General features: G+C 42.9%; 1 protein-coding gene across 3 annotated transcripts in view; it reads right to left on the bottom strand.

The window, feature by feature from the left end:
- Positions 1 to 1,407: 1,407 nt before the first annotated feature.
- impg2a (interphotoreceptor matrix proteoglycan 2a) overlaps positions 1,408 to 24,153 on the bottom strand; it is a 25,793-nt gene continuing 3,047 nt past the window's right edge. The window contains exons 3-22 of one of the 3 annotated variants that reach the window (XM_086220313.1): positions 24,145 to 24,153; positions 22,891 to 22,916; positions 22,751 to 22,783; positions 21,938 to 21,987; positions 21,127 to 21,179; positions 20,884 to 21,039; positions 20,101 to 20,159; positions 19,961 to 19,981; positions 16,569 to 16,777; positions 15,525 to 15,568; positions 13,790 to 13,982; positions 12,531 to 13,426; positions 10,878 to 11,165; positions 10,572 to 10,791; positions 9,267 to 9,477; positions 7,812 to 8,000; positions 6,165 to 6,366; positions 5,503 to 5,582; positions 4,953 to 5,026; positions 1,408 to 3,102 (exon numbers count right to left, since the gene is read on the bottom strand). The exon at positions 24,145 to 24,153 is cut by the window's right edge and continues 158 nt beyond it. In XM_086220313.1, the coding sequence (XP_086076439.1) occupies positions 4,984 to 5,026; positions 5,503 to 5,582; positions 6,165 to 6,366; positions 7,812 to 8,000; positions 9,267 to 9,477; positions 10,572 to 10,791; positions 10,878 to 11,165; positions 12,531 to 13,426; positions 13,790 to 13,982; positions 15,525 to 15,568; positions 16,569 to 16,777; positions 19,961 to 19,981; positions 20,101 to 20,159; positions 20,884 to 21,039; positions 21,127 to 21,179; positions 21,938 to 21,987; positions 22,751 to 22,783; positions 22,891 to 22,916; positions 24,145 to 24,153 (2,982 nt within the window). In that variant the 3' untranslated portion in view covers positions 1,408 to 3,102; positions 4,953 to 4,983. The remainder of the gene's footprint in view (positions 3,103 to 4,952; positions 5,027 to 5,502; positions 5,583 to 6,164; positions 6,367 to 7,811; positions 8,001 to 9,266; positions 9,478 to 10,571; positions 10,792 to 10,877; positions 11,166 to 12,530; positions 13,427 to 13,789; positions 13,983 to 15,524; positions 15,569 to 16,568; positions 16,778 to 19,960; positions 19,982 to 20,100; positions 20,160 to 20,883; positions 21,040 to 21,126; positions 21,180 to 21,937; positions 21,988 to 22,750; positions 22,784 to 22,890; positions 22,917 to 24,144) is intronic. The other 2 variants (XM_086220314.1, XM_086220315.1) reach the window with 2 other exon arrangements.

Raw genomic sequence — 24,153 nt, 5'->3', positions numbered from 1 at the left:
AAGTAGCATGCCGCGTGAGCAGGAACTCATCAGCCATCTCAGCCATTTGTTCAGAGCCGCATGCATTAGCCAAACGTGACTTTCAACGCCCACGCACGCGCACATACACACACTACCCAGTTATTATTGTAAACCTTCAACTTTAAGGTTTGTGGGACAGCAAACAATGAGGGTGTAACACCAATAAAAACACCGGGGATAAATCAAATTTCATTGTTCTTCCTGAGAGTGGATGCACAGGAAATGCACAGTCGTAAATTGTTTTGCCCGAACCTTGGCGTGCAGTGAGCTGGGATCCACAGCTGGAGACAGATGCTTCTCAAACATGCAAGGGCCTCATCAGGACCACTGGGACTTCTCATCTGCTCCTCACTCGTCCTCCCCCATTGAAGTTATCCTCCTGCATGAGCACATTACTTCTCAGTCTGTCATATTACTGTAATGATTTCCTCCCTCACTTGGTATTTACGTCTGTCACTCACAGCTCTGCACTGCGCTGACACTGACTGTCAGTACGTGTATCTGATTACTGACTTTACTCCTAACAAAACACATTTCCTTTCAGGTGTTTTACACATGTTGCTTAAAGAAGAATCCCCTTCATGGTCCTGTTTGGATGTAAAAACCTACGAGTTTGAGCCGCCCACTTTTTAATGTCCTTCCCTCCAGAATGTTGGGAGCTGGAAGTCGTCTTTTCTTTTGTAAAACAAGCAGTTGCAAACAGTTTCTCAACAATTGCTGAAAGCGAGAGTGTGTGTAGTAGAGCAGTCGGGCTGCCGTATGTGTTGCGAAATGCTGCAAAAAAAACCCTCTCATAGTTCGATTCAAGTGTATTAATTTTCCAAAATGCACTGCAATAATGTGACAAATTTCCAAATATTCCGTGTTTGGACCGAATTGCTTCTTATTAGGACTGTGACCTTTGCGGTTAGGCATCAGAAATTGCAGCAATAGCTCAGTATTCATCAGATCAGTGCTGGAATACTGCTGTCCGTTGAGACATAGCTCATGTTTGTGAGTTGCGAGAAGAGAATTCCATTCATATTCTAAATTATGTGATGCAGAACATTATCCATTCAGTGACCACATTACAGTCCTAAATTCTATGTTTTCCTCCACAATTTGATATGATACATCCCTGCCGGTTTCCTTCCTTTGTTTATTTGGGGTGTTTTTTGGTCTTTTTTTTTTTTTTTACAGGAATTCTGCTAAACGTCAGGTAGTCAGAAAATGCCATTAAGACCCAAAGTATCAGACTTACAGCAGCCACGCCCTGCAGCACCATCGCAATGGTGATTTTCATCTTCCGATAGTAAATTAAAATGACGACATCGCTGGCAATCAACACATCGGTGACTTCAGGAAACCACGCCTGAAACAATGAGTGAGTTCAAATTGTTTCAACATAGCGACACATCACACACATTCAGCCAGTTCAGTCACACACATCCAGATGCGACAAACTGACTCCTGGTGCACACGCTCACGGCCACAGACAAAGCTAATCCACACTGTTGAGCCTAATCTGCTTTTTGGATTAAGTGGGAGGGGCTAAACATGTGAGAGACAGAAGTCTGGATTTTATATAGAAAGCATTTTATTTTATATGTGTTACAATATGTATTTGGTAATTTAAACAGCTGCACATCTTGGAAACACTTAAAATGGTGAAATAATCAGCAGTAAAAAAAAAAAAAACTGTGCATGATTAAATATTAAACATTTGTGACTCATGATCGACCATTAACTGTATTCTTGTGCATGACGGAACAGTGTGTGGAAAGATGGCTGTTTGTCCAGTTGCAAATGATGAAAGTTGAAAAAAATATAGATGTAGACACAAAAAAAACCCACAAAAATACCTGCATAAATCAAATTCAACTCAAAGGACATCGCATCGTCACAAGAGCCTGCTCCACCAGTTTTATCGCTCATGTAGTCCTCTCAGCAGCGAAGGACACACAAAACCTGTAATGTAAACAAGAAGCTGGGACGTGATCTACGAGTCTGACTCCGACCCCCCTCGGAGAGAGTTGAGGGTCATGCTGGTGACACCAAAAACACGTGTACACACACCTAGAGATCGTAATCCACTGCAGCTGTGCGGGTCCACTCGGGGGACAAGAGCGGTAAAGAATAACAAGTTCAAGAATGTTTGAGAGGAGTTGGTGGGTCAGCTTCAAGAGCCAGGTAAGTAGTCACCAGGCTCGAGGTCGTCCCTCAGATGATCGCGGCTCACTGCTTTTTTCCTGTTCCCTCAGTTGCAGTACATATGCAGTCTGAAATCAGACCGTTCGCTCAAATCCCCGGGCCGCTTGCCCTGCAGCATTTTTCCACTGAAATGTGTTTTCACTTATTTCTGGATCCCACAGCTAAACCGGGTTCACGCCCTCTGCCTTTCTCCATTACCGCTTTGTGCACTCTTGTGTCCGTCACACCTCCCATTTACAAACAAACACCATAGCATCAGGTCAGTGAAGACCCCAGAGAATATTTTGGAATCGCCTGCCAGGAGATGGAATCCCCAGTAAAAGCAGAGAAGGGCTGCTTTTACACTAATTTTACTCTAGAGCTAGATTTGGCCACTGTAATGTACAGTAGGAATCTAATATACAGATTGAATCCAATTTTGTCACTTTTAAATATTAAAATACATAGGTGGCTACAGTTTAAGAACATATTGAATCAATATAGCACCAGGGACTAAAGTTAAACAGCTTTCTCCATGTCTCCATCTTCATAAATGCCTCACTGAGATGGCATAAAGGTCATTTATGACTTCTAAAGAGACTAACATAACATCCTATCCAGGATACAGCTAAGTAATATGTCACTATGTACATATTCACAGTTTAATGTTCTTTTCTTTAATGAACAGCAGATGATGAGACAAAAGCATTGTGCCACTAGCAGACGTACTACACAGCATTGTTGTGTGTCTGATAATATTTCAAGTAGCAGGATGTGGTCCAGTTTTCCCCTCAGGGAGAGATCCAGTACAAGGCACAGAGGATGAAGGAAGCTGGAATGGGTGCAAGAGTCTTGCGCTGAATGATGGTCCATCTTGAAGAGTCGAGGCTTTCGTCATGCAGATGCAAATATCTGAAGAAGAAAAGGGCAAGTCGGTAAACACAGTTTGAATTTTTTTTTACAAAACCTACTGGTTCCCTCCATCTCCCAGAGTCCATTTTAAAGTCTTTTAACTCGTCTATAAATCTCTTGTTCCTACATTAAAGATTCCTTGGAGTTTTATGTTCCTTCATGAGCTCACAGGTCCTTTACTACACACCTATAACCCTGCTCCAAGCTGGAGATGCAGCTTTCTTCAATTATGCTGTCCGATTGTGTAACACTTCACCAAAGACAGGCAGATTAGAGGGACAGCCTCAAGTTTGATCTTTCAATTCAGCTTGAAGCACATCTTTCAGGCATTTCGGTCCATTTTATTAACCTTCTCATTAATTGATAATGTGCTGTTTTTAGGCATTTAAAGAAGCCCTGGAGAGGCCATAGAGAGGAAGAAAATATCTGGAGAAGATATTAAGTTGTAGTATAATACAGGAACTAAAAATGTCGAATAACTAAACTGAGAGAACACATCATTTTTTTGTATCTCATGGCTTTGAAATTATTTTTTTCTACTCATGGCCACTCCAGGGCCCCGTACTTTAAAGCTGTCTCTTTATTTTTCTCCTTATACATGCAAAGCACTTATGAATGTTTTTTTCCTTTGTACTTCCTCTTAATCTACCTCCTAGTTAATGCTTTTGTTTCTTACCTTGCATTTTATAGATGAGATTTGCTACACAAATCAAGTTTTTTTTTTAAATATTATGATTGAAATTTCGCTCCGAAATGTTTCTTTTCTCTCTTAATGTTTTATTATTATCTAAAATGTTTGATTAGTTCAAACAGGATGTGTCCATAACCTCATGAAGACTGTGCTTTTATTCACGAGACACCAACATACCCACACATTCATTAGCTTTTCCGCTGAGTTAGATGAAAATAATATCATTCTAATATATAAATATATCCACTGTGTAACAAGTTGGCTTAGCCTAGCACAAACTGATGATGGGGGAAGAGCTAGGGTGGCGCTGCCCACTGCTAACAAGACTCAAAGAGTAAGACCAGAGGTTTACAGGGTTATGTTACCATACTTGGCCTGTAGCACTGACATCATGGAGTCTCTGCTGGTTGCCAAGGCAGCTGCTCACGGCCAAGTGGTAGTCTGGCACATGACATCATGACGTTCTTACACTTTTTGTAAGCTACTGATTGAACAAATGGGACGTAAAGTATTAACAAGAGAGCTTCAGAGCGGCTGCTGCTGCTGCTGCTGCTGCTGCTGCTGCTGCTGCTGTCCAAATGTCACAACATTCTCATATTCTTTATGCTGACCCACAAAGCAGCTACGTGCGTTTTCTTCGACCCTCACGTATTCCTTTAAATACAAGTAGCTCGACATTGATCGGAGGGGGAAAAAAAAGACTGAAATGATTTTGATGCCGAATGTTTTTAACCACGGGGATGGTTCTCTTTCTTAGTGAGAGGGATTTGGACTGATGATCGGAAAAAAAAACAACAACTTAGCCATAAAACACCTCACAAACTCACAAATCGATGGGGCATCCATGACTTATTAACATTTAAAAACAGGTTGTACTAACATATAATCACCAATCATCAAATAAACTCATGTTTCATCTCCCATCACATGCTCCATTTCTGTCTATCTAGTTTTATAAGCGCAGGCTTTAGTTTGGCTTTCTTAAAACAATCTGTCAGAACTGGAAGACGTAAACCTCATTTGTCATTTGGTGGGTTTTTTGATTTTTGTATCTTTCATCTAGTTTGAGTATTAAATTCCATTTGTGAATATCTGCCATCATTTTTTTGTTTTTTAGAGGTCCATGAATAGTTGGTGCTAACTTTCTCCAGCTACTCACTCCTCAAATTAAGAAGAAATACCCTCTTGTTTCATGTCTGTGCAGAAGAGCTCTCTCTGCGGGTATCCAGGACCCTGCAGACACAAAAACACATTACATCTCTCGAGGTGAGTCAGGACGTACACACGAATAACAACCCACAACACTGACGCACTAACGCAGCATTATGTGAAAGCAAGGATCTCCGTGGCGCACAGAGGGGGGATCTACCGCCAGATACGACTTAAAACTAATGACAACGGCACATTACAAGCGCCAGAATGTTGGCAGGCAAAGGAGCATCTGTGTCTTGTAAAGGTTTCCTCTCCCTGTATCTGCTCTGAGCCTGGCTGGTGAAGATTTGGGAACGATAAATCCGTTTCCACACTGGTTTGGCGTGATTGTAACTCCTCGTCTCCTCCAGCTCTTAAATTAAAACCTACTCCAATCTTCCCAGCCTCATATATCTTCAACTTGTTTCCCTTTTCCCTTGTATCTCGGTTTGTTCGGTACATGCCTATTTGTTAATCTCATCGCAGTCTAAAAAGGGGGAAACAAGAGAGGCACTCACGCTTGATGCTGCCGCACGAAATCAGCGAACTGACGGTCCTTAGTATAGAGCTCAATGATGCGTATCCTGTCTTGGATTTCCTGCAGCAGTACAGGATATTGGTCAGGAGGGAGCATGACATCAGAAGCAGATAAACACACTGAAAAGTCTTCAGTCCATTCAAAAGGATGCTTTGCATTCAAAGAACTAAAGAAACCTTTTTAGTAAAGAGTGCAAAGACCAGATAAGTTTCCAGTTTATATCTTTCAGTGGTAACACTGGGATTGGGTGGAAGAACAATGAGCAAACGCAGAACAGGAGCGGTTCTAGTTTCTCTGATTTGAGCTCAAATCAAAGCATTGGTGGATTACTGAGTGTATGGCTGGATAAAGAAGATGTGAACGATACCTTTGAGAGCTTGACATTTTTTTAACAGTTCTTCCGTTTTTTAACTGTACGTCACCATAAGCTTGAAGCTACATATATAGATAAATATGTATGTATATATATGCAGCTGGCTCTTTCTGCATTCTGGAGTCACAAAGAAGTGTCACAGGAGGAAAACACCTATCAGAGCAAAAGAGAATTTTTTGCTTTCTGCTTTTACAAAAGAAGGTAAAGTCTGCCTTAGAAAGACATATTTTCATTGAATAATTCCTCAGAGCAGTTGCACACAAACTCACCTCCTTGGTCAGTTCACTGTTCTCATAAATGTGTCGTATCTCCTCGCTGCTGAAGTCTGTGGAGGCCTCGGCACTGGCGCTGCTGTAGACGGGAGGCTCGGGGTAGCGGCGGTAGTAGTGGCTGTAGCCGGTGGTGGCCTCACTCTCATACATGGGGTTGTATTTGGTCGCCCTCTCTAGAGATGGAAGACTCTCTCCTCGGCTGGAGGGTAACACACACACACACACACACACACACACACACACACACATACACACACACACGCACAGAAAGAAAGAAGTTCAATAAAGCCAGAAACAAAAGTGACACGTGACGCTTTAAACCTTTATTAACTGCAATAGTTTCTTTCATTTATGCTGGGCTCTCTCAGACAACCTGTAGGTGTTTGAGGATTTTGGAAATAGATCAACATCATATCTCCTCCACAGGCTGGTCTGAACTACACCAGACACACAGATGGAGGGAGGACCGATAAGTTGTGTGCGTCTGCAAGAAATGAGGATAGATGAAAGATGGGGCAAAGGGGACATGAGGAAAGATAAACCCTGGGCGAGGGAGAGAGGTGGCCTCACTTCAGCACGTAGTGCAGTGGATAATTTTGGCGGAGGAACTAAGGATTCAGTCATGAGATGTCTCGACCCATTCTGTCCCCTCGAGAAAGAAACCAGGCTCCTTTAATTGAAAGCAGATTACACGAAGGAGGGAACGTCTTCAGGCTAAAAATGAAGCATTTCTGTTCATCGTCAAACGGAAAAGTGAGGTTGGTTTACATGAGGGAATAGTGTTCACTCGTATGGTTGTTTTCAACATGCACGTTTCATCTTATGAGATAGAGTATGGGCCAGTATATAGAATCCCTGTAGATGTACATGCCAATCTTAAAAGTTTACTTAGATTATATCTATAATAGTAAACTCAAAGTCAAATTTGAGAAAGCAGAAAGCATCTTTTATAAATTCACAATTCACAGGGAATTTTAAATTTAGGTGTGGAATATAGTTACATGTTTTTATGACAAAAGCGTACCAGTAAATGTGAAGATTTGTATACAAACATACAAATTTGAAGGGAAACCCAAATGAAGAGAACGGATGAAAATGACCCTCCGAACAGTTTCAGTGTGACAGTGAGGTAACAGATGGTTTTTTGCCAGTCAGTTGTGTCAATTAAGAACACGTTTACTTTTCATGACATCCCCACTGTGTCGCTCACCTCCAAAATCAAGAGTTCAAAGTTTCTCTGTTAATAAAGAGGACAGAAAGAGTGGACATGGATCCAGCAAAGTGAAGCCAATGCAGGGGTGAATAAATCTGCATTCTACATACTGGTCAGCAGGGGGCGACCACTTGATAAGATAAAAAGAAAAGATGCAGCATCTCAGTTGAGGTATTATCACAGTAAACATTTCCCAAAAGATCTCGGGTGTTTTTGAGTTTTGCTCAATAAAGCAGAACGCTCAGTTTGTAGATTTTGGCCCAATTTAGAGAGCAACAGATGATAAAGCTGCTTGTGTTTTATTTGAGTGACAAGTCACTACCACGGTTTCCAAACAGGATCCACAGATCTCACAGTGGCTGCATCTTCTCTTTTGTATACTTCTATAGGAACGGTTGATGAAAATCTTGTAATTAGGTGGAGTTCCTCACCGTATCGGGTCCTCTGACTCCTCCTTGTCGTATTGATCCCGTAATGTCCTGGCGAGGAAGAAGATGACACCAGAGGCCACGAGCAGGAATCCAGCCACTGAGGCCACCGCTATACCCACCACCAGCGGCTCGGACACGTACTCCTCACAGTGCTCTCCTCGGTACCACCAGTTCTCCCCAACGCGACACCTGAGGAGATAATTGGATTTATCTGTCACGGCGTCATTCCCACTCAGCTGCAATGACCTGACACTGGACATTCTTTATCGTATGTTCCATTTTTTTCAACTCCTTAAAGGAACTCCAGAGGAGTGGGCTGACGACAGCCCAAATTCCTGGAAGTGTTCTTTCAGATGCATCATGTGTGTACTTGGATACCAAAGTATCCCAAAATGCATTTCACGCCAATAAGCAGTGATAATTGAGAGAACTCTCAGAGGAACTTCTTTTTTAGTACTGCTGTCACACCAACATTAAACCTCAGATCTACGCTCAATTCATGATAGAGCCAACTCCGAAATTTGTTCGAACCTTTCAGAGGAGTTAAGTCCTGTATTGCAGAAATCTAGAACACGACAATAGTGTGATCTCAACTGAAGTCATAAGATCTGCTGTTGTTTTGACTGCAGAAATTTCCAAACTGTGTCATCCCTTCCAAATTCCCAAGTCGGACTTAGTGCGTCCGGATTTCTTACAAAAGGCTTCTTGGGGGGAAAAAAAAAAAAAAAAAAGTTGCACATCGCTGTTTAACTACTGACAAATCTTAAAAATCATGACCACATCTATGACGACGTTTATCATCATAAAGTTCTGCGTGTGTCATCAAACCATGACTTGTTGTTTTGGAATAACACTTTTCAAATGTTTGTCTCCATGGAACACTTTCGGTTGGACGATGTGATGTAAACAACTAATGTGGTGATGCTGTATGGGGTGTGAAGCAAAGGTCATCTTGGCACGCGGCCTCTGAGCGTCTGCTCATAATTAAACCACAGCACGTTCTAAAACCTCAACAGAGCCACATGTTCCTGTCACTGATTTGCATTTCAAATGTCTGTTTGGAGATGAAACCACAGACACAAGGCACACAGACACACGCATCAAGAATGTTTCCAAGGAATCCGTTACCTCAAATGATGCAACAAACAATAGATCACAACACCAGTCACATCTTAGCAATTATTCCAGGGAACATATTGTTTTCATGTACGTACGTAAAATACAGATTTGATTAAACTGGTGTTAAAAACGAAACTCTTTTCATTAGCTTCCCATCCTACCCTACGCATTAAGGACTGCTGACACATCTATTCTGTCAAAGTGATCAAAGTGTGAATCTGGTAAAAAGGTCTCTGGCCTCCTCTGTGAACTGAAGTTCAAAACATTCTGTGATCTTGCAATCCTGTAAAGTCACTCTTGCCCACACGCAGATCTCTTCCCCTAATCTCCACCCACCTGCAGATGGCCCCCTGGCCCGGGATGATGTCACACTTGCCGTCATTGAGGCAAAAGTCCGCCTGCAACTCACAGATACTCTGACAGGGTAGACCGTCCACGCTGAAATATCCAGCGTTACACACACACTCCGCCTCCCCCGACCACTTGTTCACCTTACACTCTGCATACTCATTACATGCCTGGAACTTACAGGGGTCTGCCTGGTCTCCTGGAAAATAAAAAGCCATGACAGTGTTATTGTGTGTATGACATCATTAGGGGAAACTGTAAAAAAATACTAATAAAAATTTGAAAGCAGACTAATAGGTTTGATGTGGTGATAAGCAAGTCATACATGGAGGTAAGATAACACAGGCTTACAGTTGATATTTTGGGGACTACATTTCACTTTTTTGCCAAGAAAAAAAAAATTATAAAAAATAAACACCGGAAGATATAGAGCTCAAGCCAAAAGTCAGTTAGCTTAGCTTAGCTTAGCTTAGCGCAGAGAATAGAAACAGGTGGTAAAAAGGCTAGCCAGGCTCGATGCAAAGACTTCAGTTTAGCTTGCACCGCTACAACTCAGCATCTTGTTCTTGTTTGTTTTGGGGTTTGTACGGATTAACCAAACAAATATGTAAATGAGCTTTGAAGGGGTTAGCAGATTCTGTTCAACATGCAGACCTTATTATGCAACACAAGAGTGTTATCAGTTGCCTCATCTAATTCTTAGGGAAACTAACCAAAAAAAGCAAGTACATATACAACCCAAAAACTGCAAAACATACATATTTATTTTTGCTGCTATTTTCAGATAACTCAAAGATTTGTTCTTGGTTCCAACTGTTTTTTTCTCCATTAATGTGCGTTACCGAATGTTACTTCTTTGCCAGGATAACCCATCGCCCATCACTCTCACACATGCAGGATTATCAAGATGCTGATTAAAAGTCGTGATCACTCACCAGGTTTCTTACAAAAGGGCCAGATCCTTCACACACCCACAAAGGATGAAAACGCTCACCCCTGCGTACAATCTACTTGTGCAGCTGTGGAATCTACCCTGCAGCCGCAGACAGGCTGGCTTGTGTTGTCCCCACGGAGGCCGGGATCTTCGCAGGGGTACATGTGACAACAACCACCATCCAAATGAAACCCAGCGATCGCTGAGCAGTCCCGTAATTATAACAAAGCCTCAAGGTGGAATATTTACATTGAGGATATATTTTTCAGCTCTGCACCATTTCAGTACGACAGCCTTGTGTTGCTGGGTTGTGCACACAGTCTCAGGAGGTTGAAACACAAATACTAGCAGGAACCCACCTGACTCGACATCCAGCGAGTACTTATCGATTGCCAGGTTCATGGTCTGGTAAGCTGTGTTACAGAAGTCCTCAAGAATCAGATAGACAGTGGAGGTGACACCGCGAGGCACAGGCTTGCCAAATTTCATCCGGCTGTTGACCACGATGCTGCCGTTCCTGAAGTTCAGTATCTCTAAGTTCTCAAAGTTACTCAGGTTAGACTGCAGGTACGGTACAAGCTGGGGAGAGACAGGACAATCTACATGTGACGCTGCAACATGGAGCCGCTGACGGCGGAAATAATGATCATTAGGACTAAATGTACCAGTTCTAGGAAGCGCTGCTCCAAAGCTTTGTATTCTGGAGAGCTCTTGTTGAAGAGATCCTCAGAGAAGATCATGTTGGTCACCCTAAGACTGAAGAACACCATCAGTGCTCGTCCGGGGTTGACAGGCATGGCGATACTGGCCTGGTCTGTGCCATGTGACACACTGAATGGGAATCCGGTGCTGCCTTCCTCTGTGTGGTTAATGACACCATAACCATAGTGAAACACGTCAAAGCCATGGTCCTCAGTGACGACGTCATCTAGGCCTTCATTAGAGGTCTGGATCTGGAGAATAAAATCCCTCTGTCATTTTTTACTTTGACCGATAGATCAGCTTTAAAAAAATTGTATTCTAGATGCTGGAAATACACTGAAAAATATGTCTAAGATACGCACATACATGCATTCAAGCATGTGTGTTCCTGTGTTTCACTCTTATTTGTTATTTATTCTTGTGCAATAAAAGCACTGATTTTGTAAAGAAGAAACTATTCAGCTGCAGGGTCAAAACATTTGTTCCAATAAAAGTCTTCAGCTTAGTATGTGGTTTCTTTTCCTGAACAATAGCTGCCCCCCCACTCCACACCCCCCACCACCAGCACCAACCTTAGTGTTCTCCAGTGGGAATGCATTTTTTGTTGCGGATGGAAAATGTGGGTACTGTTGTTTGAATATTTGTGGGAGTTGGAACCCCCCCCAAAAAATCCATCAAATCACTTCAGTTCCATTGACCACACAGGCAGTCCACCATCTTGGAGGCCAACATCATTGAGTATTGCTTTCTTCCATCTGATTTAACCACTTCCTACATCTGTGTGTGTGTGTGTGTGTGTGTGTGTGTGTGTGTGTGTGTGTGTGTGTGTGTGTGTGTGTGTGTGTGTGTGTGTGTGACTCCATATTTGGCTCAGCTGAAAGTCTTTTCCCATCAGCACATTTGGCCCGCTATCCCCGCTGTGTATGATGAGTGGTTCAGTATGCAGGAGCTGCCAGAGCCTCTGAAGGTGTTGAAATAAGACAAGCGTGTTCCCATCTATTGGGAATGAGTGCTAATGTTAGCAAGCAAGGCTAATTAGTTTCTATCCATTATACTAAATGCTGTAGGGGTGGGGGGTAGCTGGAGTTGTTGAAAAGTCTTCTACTATCATTGTGTTGTGACAAGTAACTTATGCAGCTCGAAACTGAATTAAATGAATAAGCGGTTCGTCTAATTAAGGGCCCTGATTTACGGTTTGCAACAGCGCATCCCTCTTTTTGGCATTCAAAAAAATGATGCAATCAGAATAAGCCCTAAAAAGGTGTGATCACAAATCATTTTGAACCAGACCTCATTGTTGGAATTACCCTTTGAAGCTGCTAAAATGTGAAAAAGAGTAGCAAAATACCTCATGCAATATGATATGATAAATAGGATATGAATAACCCAACTTGTTGCAGTCATGCTTTTGCTGTTATTTCAAATGTGTAAATAACTTAAAGGAGCAATTGAGCCACCATAATGCTGAAAAATGCAAGGTGTCTAATTTCAAACCTGTTGCCATGGTGCCTCCTCACAAAAGACCCCCGCGGCTTGGTAAATCTGGCCCTGTATATGTTCAGCTGTAGGTTTGTTTGTTTTTGTTAGAAACACTACATTGTGTTCCCCTGCTTTACCTCCACCAATGACGTGATGACGATGTCGGGTTGCCCCTCAGAGGCGATGTTCATGTCAGAAACACGCGTGAAAGGTGACTCCCTCTCCGGATACAGGGCGGTTGGTTGAGCAGGACTGAGAGGAACCATCACTGACGGTTCTAGTCCATCTGTATTGACCAGTAGGATCTCGTCCTCTGTGAGGTCCTCAGCTGTGATCTCTGGAGCCCCTGGGGCCTCTTCAATTATAACTGGAGGGTCTGGTGCAGTCTGTTCCTTCACCTCCTCCCCACCTACACCCTCTGTTGCTTCGTGCCCACCAACATCTTCAAGTACAGGCTCCCCAGGCTGGGACAAAACCACACTGACGGCAGTCTGTTCAGGGTCAACTTCCTCATTCACAACTGCAACACCTGTGGGTGCTGAATCATCTGCTGTCCCCCCTACAGAGTCTTCACTGGCAGGAGGCAGAACTGTGTCCATTGACTCTGGCTGGGATGCTTCGCTTGCTACATCTACAGTATTAGGGGCTGGGACAAGCGCAGGAAGGTCTTCTTCTATGGTCTCTGTTGCAATCGTGGAGACCTGAAGCTCCTCTGGAGTTTCTGCCTCATTCACAACAACCTCCTCCTCCTCGTCCTTCACAACTTCCTCCTCTTCAACATCTGTTATTAACACAGAGGCGACCTCCAAAGATGATTCTTCAGCTGGTGCTGTGGATGGAGACGGCCAGAGCAGGTCACTCAGGTCCCCTGTACCTGAACCGGACGCCTCGACCCCCACGGGTGGTTCAGGCAGCGTGAGGTCCTCATGGACATCAGGGGATGAAATCTCAGTCAGCACCTCCCCTTGTGTGGGTTTCTCAACAGCAGGGGTCTCTACAGTGTCCTCCAGCAATAGACCCTCCTCTTTAATGCCTGAAAAACACAGATGACAGGAACTCAGTGTTGACAGTAGAGGTTAGCTACCTCCTTCACCCCGTCTGGTGGTCTTGCCTTCACCACCAAATCTGTACAGTTCATCCTTGAATCCCAGCAGGCATTCATCCCAAAATCCTCAAAGTGTTCCCGAGAAAATGCGAGAATGGCTAAAAATCCCAGTGGCATTTGTGCCAAATTTTAAGAAAATTCCACAAGTCCCTCCAGACATATTTTATGTGGCTGAACAGACAGTTCTCGGTCAAAAGAGAAAAGAAAAGAATAAAAATTCTCAAAAAGAAAAAGCTACAGACAGAAAAAGTGGAGCGTGTGATTGTTTATGAGTTGAGGATGAACACTCACTGCTTGTATCGGGTTCTGCAGCGGTTGCACCAGGAGCAGGAGGTATAACAACACTGTCCTCCAGGATGATGACATCACTCTGCGTTGTCACCACAATGTTGCTCTCAGACACCTCGAGCAGGAGTTCATCTCTCTTGACATCTTCCAGGTCCTCCAGGACCAAGACCTCCATTGGCTCCTCTGCAAAATGAACCTGCAACAAGACATGCTTGAATAATCAAAAAAAATCTTTTTCATCTTGGAGGCCGGAGCCAGCAGGTTAATCAGAGGCTCTGATTGGTCAGCTGCTGTGTCAGAGCCAATCACAGCCCCCGCTGTTGCTTTGTGAGTCAGGCATGGTCTCCAGGAAGCCCACTGCACACCTCTTTGAAATCACAAAACAAACAAAAAGAAATAAACAAACTGCACCACTTTTTAAAAAAAAAGTAATAACTTTAAAAAGTTAATATTATGACTGACAGGGATTTAAGTTGATGTTTTATATATATATTATATATTATATGATGTTAAGTTATAACAGCTGGGGAGGTTCAAAGATGGAATTGAATAAACAAAGAGAGATAAGCAGGTTAAAAAACTACACTAAAATTGTCTTATCTTTAATAAAGAGGAGTAAATTATCATTTAATTTGGAGTTTATCAGAGGAGCATTTACATGCAACTTCAATTATCAATTGATACTCATCACAAAAGGCAAACAAGAGTTGATCCATTTCTGATACCAGTATTGGAAATTCCTCTGATAGCAGGTGAGAATGTAGAAGCAGCAAACAAGCGAGTCTGACAAGAACTCATCATTTATTAGTATCGGAGATGCAACACTGTGACTTCCCAGTTCGCTTAGTTACGTATAATTTCACATACTTATTCTTCTGATATCCACTCACGTAAAGCTTGAAGACGCAGCAGTCGAGTCTAAAAAAGTTCTGAATCCAAAGCGAAGCAGCAAAGTGTTCTGGTGGCACTGAAGCTCTCTGGCGGCACGTCAGTTAGTGACAAGGAGCGAACTGAATGTCTCCCAGATCACATAATGACTCCAATTAATCACTTAGGCAGCGTTTAGTGCGCCCGAACCTGTTGTTACCATCTCAAGTCCTCGTGAACACAAGAGTGCAAATAGAGAATAAATGTGTTCATAAATAAAGATATAGGGGCGATGCAGGCTCCACGATCATGACAGATAAGGGGGTAGAGAGGATGGAGCAACAAAAAAAGGGAAACGTTCATTCTTTAAAAAATAAAAGACCATTATCTCCTTGGTGTAGCAGCACAACTGTGGAGTATGCAGAGCTAGGAAACACAAATAATGTTCAGGGTGAAAAATGAAAAATGCTGCACACCAGCGTGTTTCAACTCTGCAGATGTGCTTTTCCACAAAAAGAGACAAACATAACTGATGTTTTTCTTCAAGAACGGGCGTACATGTGCTGTCTCTTCCTCCCTTGACTCCCTGCGGTGTGGTGCACTGTAACCCTTGCCCCAGAATAGCTGTGGATTATTACAGCAAGAGCCAAACTAATCCCCAAAGCTGCAGTTCATCCTCGCCGGTGAGCTCATCCCACTACCTGCACCGGTGTGGTCTGGATAACGTCACTGTTCCGTTCCAGGTGATAGCAACATCAGTCATACTCACTTCCCATACACAAACATGATTTATCAGCCCTGTGGAGCTCCTAACAGCTGGATAGCCTGGAGAGAGAGATGGCTGTCATGATAGTGTAGGTAACTCACTCACCGTGGCTGCGTCTGCAACACTGACAGGCTCCAGGATCTCAGACACTGTGGAACCAGCGGAGAAACAAACATTAATACAGATTGACACGGACGAGAAAAATGTACCAAATGGTTTTAATAGCCTGCCCTGCCAGAGTCATCATTCTAACGATATTAATTTAAAAAATCTACAAATCAGTGCTCGAAACTGGCTGCTGCTGTGGGCCAAGGTTATTATTGCTGCTTCACCAGCAAAGCAGAGGAATAAAGCCAAGCTACACCCTGAACCTCCCAGACACACACAGATGCGAGTGTTTAGCCATCACTTGTCCCCACCTATAACTAATGTGAGCACTACATGTCATCCTCTGCCAGAGGAGCTGGCCCTGAGGAGCCAGTCATCTCCCAGAGACATGGTCAAGACATGGGAGACAATATCACATCCTTCAATGTCTTCACTTTCCTGGAGAAACGTTTTTCTGCAGACAGATGTGGGATGGAGCTAAAGTACTTAGCAGCTGTCCAAATCTACAAGATGAAGTGGTTCCCTGCAGAGTGTGTACATCCCTCTGTGCGTGTGTGTGTGTGTGTGTGTGTGTTTGTGGCTTGACGCCAAAATAAAGGACTTAAATACAGCATTTAAAAAAACTGAAATCTCAAATTTCAACTTCTTTTTGCTGAGGTCTGTTATGGAGATCATTTCATGACAAAGATTTAACCACAGCACAGAGCAAATACACAGTTCCCATAACTGATGACTCTGTTCTTTGTTCAGTAAAAAAAAGGGAAAAAAAAGTCCCACTTTTAAGCTGAAATTTCTTCGAAAAATGTCTCAGTCCTCTCTGACAGTAAGAACAGACAAATAAGAACCAGATGAGAGTATTACAAGACTGCGATGTTTTCTCAAGTGGAATAGCTTACGTCGTAGTAGGAATGCTTGGGCTTTGTTTGATATGACATGTGAAGGTTTGCGTTGCACCGCAGTGCAGTGTGTTCAGCGTGACTTCACTCTCATTAAGGGTGGAACGCGTGCGTGCGTGAGTGTGTGTATGTGTCATCGTCTTACCGCTCTCCAGCACGTCAACAAGCACGTCCTCGTTGACGATGGTTTTGATCTCGCTTACAGTGTAGGCGAGAGTAGGGGTCTCCTGGAGCTCGTGGTAGGAGCTCTCCACCTGGTTGGACTGCAGGGTCAGGTAGTCCAGCTGGTCATTGCTCACACCGGTACCATCCACCAGAACCGTGACCGCGTAGTCCACCACCACGCCATCCAGCCTGGAGACACACGTGTGGAGACGTAAACACACATGCGGAGCACAATCGGGTATTTCAGTGCGATCACACTGCTGATTGACGTGTTTTACCAAATTCAGTCACCGTCCAAATCATGACTCCAAAAACAAATGCGTTTTTAAAGTTCTTTTCTGTACGAGTGTGAACAGATGTGAAAGAAGACAGTCGCGTCAGTATTTTGAACTTTTCTATGTGTAGTTTTTGCTTCTATTGGCCCTGTAAAAATACACATTGTAAACAGAGAATAAAGGAAATAGTTGTCCGGACGTACCTACTTTAAATACACGGAAGAATACATTTACAGTTTATCTCCGCACGTTCTCACCGAACTGTGGGATGTTTTATCCGCCACTGTTTCCAAGGTAGAGAATAAAATTTCAGTTATATTCTGGATTTCAGAGTGCTCCTCTGCTTGCTGCCTCGGTGCAGCTGTCCTAGAAGAACACACTTGAGGCTAGAGAGCGTAACACAAGCCTACTCTCTAGTTGCTGTTGCAGCAGTGGATACATACTTCTGAGGAGAAGAATTCGTTTCATTCTCAGAATTTGATCAATTTGGTCTGAAGCGACGAAAAATATTCAGCCATATTGAAGGGCTAACGGGATGTAATCAGCATGCTCAGTATCCTATGTGGAATATCGAATTCCAAGTACTGTGAAATGCACAGAACTTTACCTTGCAACAATGACCGTAAGGAGAATTCATTGGAAAGTGTCTAAATATACGAGATGTTCATTTACATGAAAATACTATGCACTATTGCTTTAGTTCCGCTTGGTAGCAGTTGTTGACAGGAGAGAATTTCTATTTCTTTCCTAATCCCAACTTTTCCCATCAGTACATTAGTGCGCTAATTTAACGATGACGGAAGACACAGGGATTTACAGTTTTTACTGTTTTCATGTGAAATCATTGCTGGAAGACGATGGCTATCACTCAGGTCTTGACTTGTTTCATGTCAGACCTGTTAAAAGAGTTGTAGTGCACTCACACATGACTAATGACTCCAGGGATTTACTCCTGCTTGGAACGCAAGGGGCCACTGCCTAGGCCAAAAATGGCCGAATCAGCAGAATGGTTAAAATCCTTATAATAAACATGGAGACCTCACAAGAGATTCCAGGATCTGGAAAAAGCCATCTATCAGCCTTCATTTGACGACTCTTCCACTCTGACCTACTTTGTTGGGTGTCTGGCAGACAGGGGAACACGTGCGGCTCTGAAAAATATGCTACTTTTCTCCTGTTAGTTTCCCATTCACAGCGCTAATCCTGCTGTGCCCAGAAATCTACAGTTAATAGTACAGAAGATTAACTGGAAGAGTAGTCAGAGCACTCAGAGCTCCGCCAAGGACACTCTGCAAAAAAACATTTTATTAGGCTCCACGCAACATCACACACATTAAACTATATCACTGTGAATGCGGCAGAATATAATATTTCCTGATAGATGAATAGAAATGTTGAAAAATGCATGCATATGGAAAAAAAATCTTGGCAATGCCAAAGAAATCCAAATATGTACAGGAGGCCATCACAGGTCTAGAAATGTTTTGAAAGTGTCACAAATGTGGTTAATTTTGTTCAAAGGCTGACGTCGAAAATGTTGAATTTCCGATATCTCAGTATTTTAAAAAAAAGAGCTCAGAAAAAAACATCTTGGATTTGCTCAAATTTCTGAGTCTGCCCAAAATCCCAATGTTTTGGGGTCTTTTTTTTATTCCCCCTGCTCAATGTTTTATGTAGGTTGGCCTGGAAGCTAACAGCTAATGCTGCTAACCGAACCAACACTCCCGAGGGTAAACATACAGCATTCCTCATCGGGTTTATTTAACATTTCCACAGTGAAAACGAAATAACTGTCTGAAATGGTCTCAACTGTAGAGATTTTCTTTACAGTTAATTAATACTGCATTTGAATTCCATTTGTACTTGCTGGTTTCTGAGCTAAACCTTTATTCCAGGGAAAAATATTATACTTTTACTACGTGACTTTTATCTGACAGCATGATGAACAATATGCAGTCATCCCCTTCAAAATAGCAAAAATGAAACTGTCCCAGTTCAAGTCCCGGCTCCAGCACAGGATCTCTCTGTGTGAGTCTCCATGTTCTCTCTGTTCCTGTGTGGGTTCTCTCTGGTACTCCAGCTTCCTCCCACAGTCCAAAGACACCAAGAGGGGACGAGGCTGATTGATACTCTAAATTGATCGTAGGTGAGACTGTGAGAGTGAATGGTTGTCTGTCTCTATGTGTTGGCCCTGAGATGGACTGGTGACCTGTCCAGGGTGAACCCCGCCTCTCGCCTGTAGCTGCTGGGATAGGGTCCAGCCTATCACAATATCACATTATATATAATCACAATAATACATTAGATAGTAATACAATAAACATACTAATTTATTTATTTGGCATTGCTACTTTTATTTAAGGGACAATTTGTAGGCACCTTAACACATTGACATCTGTAGCACCTCATAGCACTACTTAATTCCTTCAGAGGCAGCGCATGGGGGGGGGGGGGGGCGGGGGTTCTGCACCTATACTCAAAGAGTTACGGTATGTAACTAACAGATCTCTCTAACCAGGTCTCTTGACTGAGTCACTGTAGTACAGGGAGCCTGTCCACGACTGGTAGACGGAAGTTAGCGCTTCATTGTGTCTTTCCATAATGTTGAACAAATAACTGACTAGAAATATGCTGCCCCCTACTGTTTTGGGTGGTGAAATATAGTATGATATCTGTAACATCACCCAAAGTAGCAGTATCACCAACTTCTCGCCCTCTTAATGTATCATTCTTCCTCTCCTCACCTCCAGCTGTCATCTGTCCACCTTCCTCTCCGTCCCTCAGACCAGGGGCGGATTGGCGAGGTCGTAAAGTCCTGATAATCGTCTCTTTAGGAGAGCACCTGCTCACTTGATTGGACCCGTCCTGATCCAACTTACCAGGTGACTGACCACACTAAGACCATTAACACAGGCAGCGAGTGACACATTGTAGCACGTGCTCACACTCTCAGGTAAACAGTGGGAGATGAAGGTGACCACACAGCTCCAGCTAAGGAATGCTTGATAGGGATCTGTGGGCTTAACTACAGACCCAACAACTACGCTTCTGAGAACAAGTCAAGGTCAAACTTGCACAGACTGCACCGATGACTCACCCTTGGGCGTCCTTGTGGGGCCTGCATGAAACAAATTGGAAATGCAGTTCATCCTTAGCACTAATAAAATACGGCTGAAACGGGATGAAAGTGTTTTTTTCTTCTGGAAGAAAGATGAAAAAAACTCATGAGAAACTAACCTGAAGTCCAGCACAGTCACACTCTTAAATCCAGGAAGGTTCTCCAGAGCATCCTCGATCTGCAGAGATGAAGATGACCAGGCCTCATAAACAATAATAATAAACCTGCCCCGACAAACAAAACCTGATTTATTGTCCCAACAGTGCTAATTTAGTTTGTGGTAGCTGAACGTCTTGTGTGCTTTGACCCACATCATTATCCTCAGGAGGGGAACTGCCTCCTGTCACCTTTCCAGGAATTATCTTTACAGGTCTACCAGGTCTTGTTCCTGCACAAAATACTGTTCTGCAGACCCGGGTTACTTAATCCATCAGAGAAAGACAGAATATAAAGATCTTTTTTAAAAGGTCTGTTGAGTCCAACGTCTTGTCTTACAATCCCTCACCACACTTATTTACAACCACGGTCCCAGTTTTTAGCCCCTCCCCTCCACGCACTCCTTTTTAAGCCATACTTACACCTGTGTGTAAAGCTTGTGTGTGTGTGTGTGTGTGTGTGTTTGTGTGTTTGCTTGTCAAGCTATACAAAGCCAGACAAAAACAGCATAGCAACTTAAGAGTCTTTTATATAGGCTTTTTTTTAACCCTCAATTTAGGCTTACAGACAGAAAGCAAAGCCTATTGGCCCTTTGTTTTGTCTCAGCGTGAAAATGTTACATGAATGAAGCCCCTGCTGTTTCACCAGAACCAATTGAGAATCTTAAAAAAAAAAAAAACACGTATGCAGTCCTATAATTTGGGTTTAAACTGGACGTCATGGAAAGCAACGACTCAAAGTCAAACCTTTTCAGCGAGCTGCCTGCTGAGCATTTGGTACTTGAGGCTGGAGGGATCGTCCAAAGCTTCGCTGTAGATCTCACCGGTCAAGACGATGCTCAGCTCCACCACCTGCTCCAGCACGGCCGGAGCCAGAGGCTGCACGTCAATGTCATTGTCCAGCTGTCACACAGGGCACATTCAGTACCAGTGGATTCATATAAAAACACACATCTGTAATATACATTTGTGCACAGTAAAAGGACTCACTTCCTCCTCTGGGACAGGAGCAGCTGCTCCCTCTTCAGCTTTACCACTGTCTTCTGAGTGGAAGATGTCAAAGGCATTAAAGTTAGTTCATTTCAAGAGGCTGTGAATCTTAAATAATATAGAAGCTCTGCTGATTCCTGATGGCTGTGTGATTGAGGTTGTCGTGACCATCGGGCTCGCTCACGGAGAAGGGCAGGGAGCGAGGGAAGACTCACAATAGTCACAAATATGTATTATGTGGTCTTCAAATGAAAAAAATAAGATGTGCCAGATATAACAACTCATAAATGTTTGCTCCAACCCACACTCAAACACCATATAATTTAACAGTTTCACAAATACAAACATAAAAATTGTTCACAAAAATTTTTTTGAATTTTATACAGATTGGATCAGATTCGCCTCCTGTGTGTCTAAAAATATTGCTTTAACATTCTTTTAGTGCATGTGCACAGTTCGCCTGCCAGCCACAGATCAGGTCAAATTTGCATCATGAAACAGGGACACTGAAATTGAGTTTCCCATAAATTCATGCGTAATATCAAGATGGGAAAGATGTTTTTTTAATCTATATAGATAGAGTAGCTTTCCATCCCTCTACACACACTCACGGACTATATAAGATTATGTATCACTAGAGGACCGTGTTGGACACATTTGTGACCTTAGTCTGCCTTTTTTTTTCCCTCCATAAAAATACTCATATTGCATAAAAAGTGAGCAACCAATAACACAGTGGGTATACAAAGTAATGCAAGAGGTGAAGAGTGTAACAGCTTCCTTCAGCAGGGTTGTCAGGAGGGAGGCTGACCTGGCTCAGGCACCGGCGCCGCGGTAGCCCGTGTATCTGGAGTCGGAGTGCTGCAAAACAGAGGAGAACTATTTCCACAAAAGGGATGTCACATGACCACATCATTCAAAAATACAACACACAGGCTTTCAAGGATGATGCACTCAGACTAAAGCTAAGAGCAGGACTTAAAGGATAAGAGTTATTTTTTATCAACAAATCCCCTGAAGGGATCAAAACGAGCGATGGATTTGCTCTGCTGTCATTCACAGGTAGTGTGTTCTGCTCAAACATGATCATCTTTGACAAATACTGTGGAATTAAAAGATTCAATTTGTAATATACGCACCAAATAAATATATATAATAATGGAATAATCTTGTGTATTTTTTTTGTTTTCGTAAATATATTCAATTATCTTCAGATTAACCTCCACATTGATTAGACAACTGAGGCTTTTACATTTTTTACACTTATTCATTTATTTATTCACTCTAAATAACGGCTGTTTTCGTTCCCAACATAAGAGAGCAGCACAGTTTGCAAACTGGGTTTTACAGCACAGATTCAGAGGCTGTTTGCTTTTTCTTTGACAGTCAAGAGCTAATTTGTTAGATTTAGGCTTTTTTTTTTCCTGGAATTTGTTGGAATCCACCATAAAGATACAGAAACACCACTGAGGCAAAGCAAACACATAACTGAGCTCAAATCCTTGTACCTGAGTCAGACGAGACAATAACAACAATGAAACACAGTGAAATGAACTTGAGACGTGATCTGGAATCACGCGTGAGGATATGAACAGGTAAGGTTGAAGACTCTTGACAATCTTACCTGCACATATGTTGCCAGGACCTGGTGGGCTCACTACAGATAGACAAAGTGGGAGAAATGACACGTTTACTAAACACACTCTGGATGATGAGATCAGAACGATGTAATGTATGATCCGAACGTGACGTAGGAGGATTTACCTTTTCAAGCCTGGCAGGGACATTCTCTGGAAACGGGAGAGAAAGGGTTAACAACAGCCACCTGCAGAGTTTGTTATTCTGCGGTTGACAGACTGTCACGACAACCTAGGGGATTGAATTAGTCAAGGGGAACTCCAGGGCCTCATCAGTAGGTTGGTGGCTGGACTGCCAAAGTAATGGGCTTATCCACTCAATTCTACTTGGCATGGATTTGTGGAGTTGGACCAGCCCAGCCTCATCAGGACTGGGGGCTCTTGGTGGGCAGATCGGTTTGTAAGTAGGCAATCACACCCGCATCTTAGACCTGAGCAACCCCCACCCCCCACCCACAACCCCCCTACCCCTTTACAGTCTCAACTAGGAGGTGGACGAGAGATTGAGTTCTTAATGATGTTCTCATTCATCAGTAACCGGCTCAAGTGCATTCGGTCACTGTGAGACCTGAACTCGTACTAGCAGGTCAGCACACTGATGATAATCCAGTTGCAAGCGAGACTTCAGATAAGGAAATTAAAATGAAAAAAGAAAAAAATGGAATTTTTTGGGGGGGGGGATTTTGGGGAGTAGTCTTTGTAAAAACCAGTTCATATCACAGTAACGTTGGTATTGTTGTATTTGTTGGCTACTGAGTGTATTAAACTCCTAAAAGCTGTTTTACAGAGCCATGTTGTTGATGTTTAGCTGGCTCACTGCTGTCGGCTCCAAGTCCAAGTTAAGTCTGACGTTCCTCACTCTTTTAGCCCACTTACTCAATATTTAGTAGCGACGCCTTTGCTAAATGCCCCAATTATGTCTCTCTCTTGGTTAAACTTGGGCAAACGGTGATGGCACAGGAAAAAAAGAAGGAATTATAGTTGTCATGGAAATGCCAGCAATGGAAAACACAATTTTTTTTCAAAATATGCCTCACACTTTATACGACTCAGTAGCAAGCTAATGATATAACTGGTGCAGCTAAGCTAATATTCAGTAAGTGACTGAGTTATTCAGATGCCCTCGCAGGTGCCTGTGAAAAAATTGATGTGGCCGATCCAGCGCCCTGTATTTTGACAGGACAAATGTTGCATTTTAGCAAATTTTGTTGGTTGTGTGTAGTTTTCATAGCCAAAAGTTGTGACAAATTGTATGATGGGGGGGTTGGCATTCAGCTCATCAGAATGTTCCTTAATAAAGATTTTTCACGAGTCCCATTTCTAGTCGTGTACTTGTCAGGGCAATAAAAATCTACCAGGTATTGCTGAGTCATCCACAAACCTTTTTAAT

The sequence above is a fragment of the Aulostomus chinensis genome, chromosome 12 (assembly GCF_037954235.1).
Source record: "Aulostomus chinensis isolate RoL2024-O1b breed Wild chromosome 12, RoL_Achi_v1.0, whole genome shotgun sequence".
NCBI classification, from domain to species: domain Eukaryota; kingdom Metazoa; phylum Chordata; class Actinopteri; order Syngnathiformes; family Aulostomidae; genus Aulostomus; species Aulostomus chinensis.
This window is presented reverse-complemented; position numbering and strand designations above follow the sequence as displayed.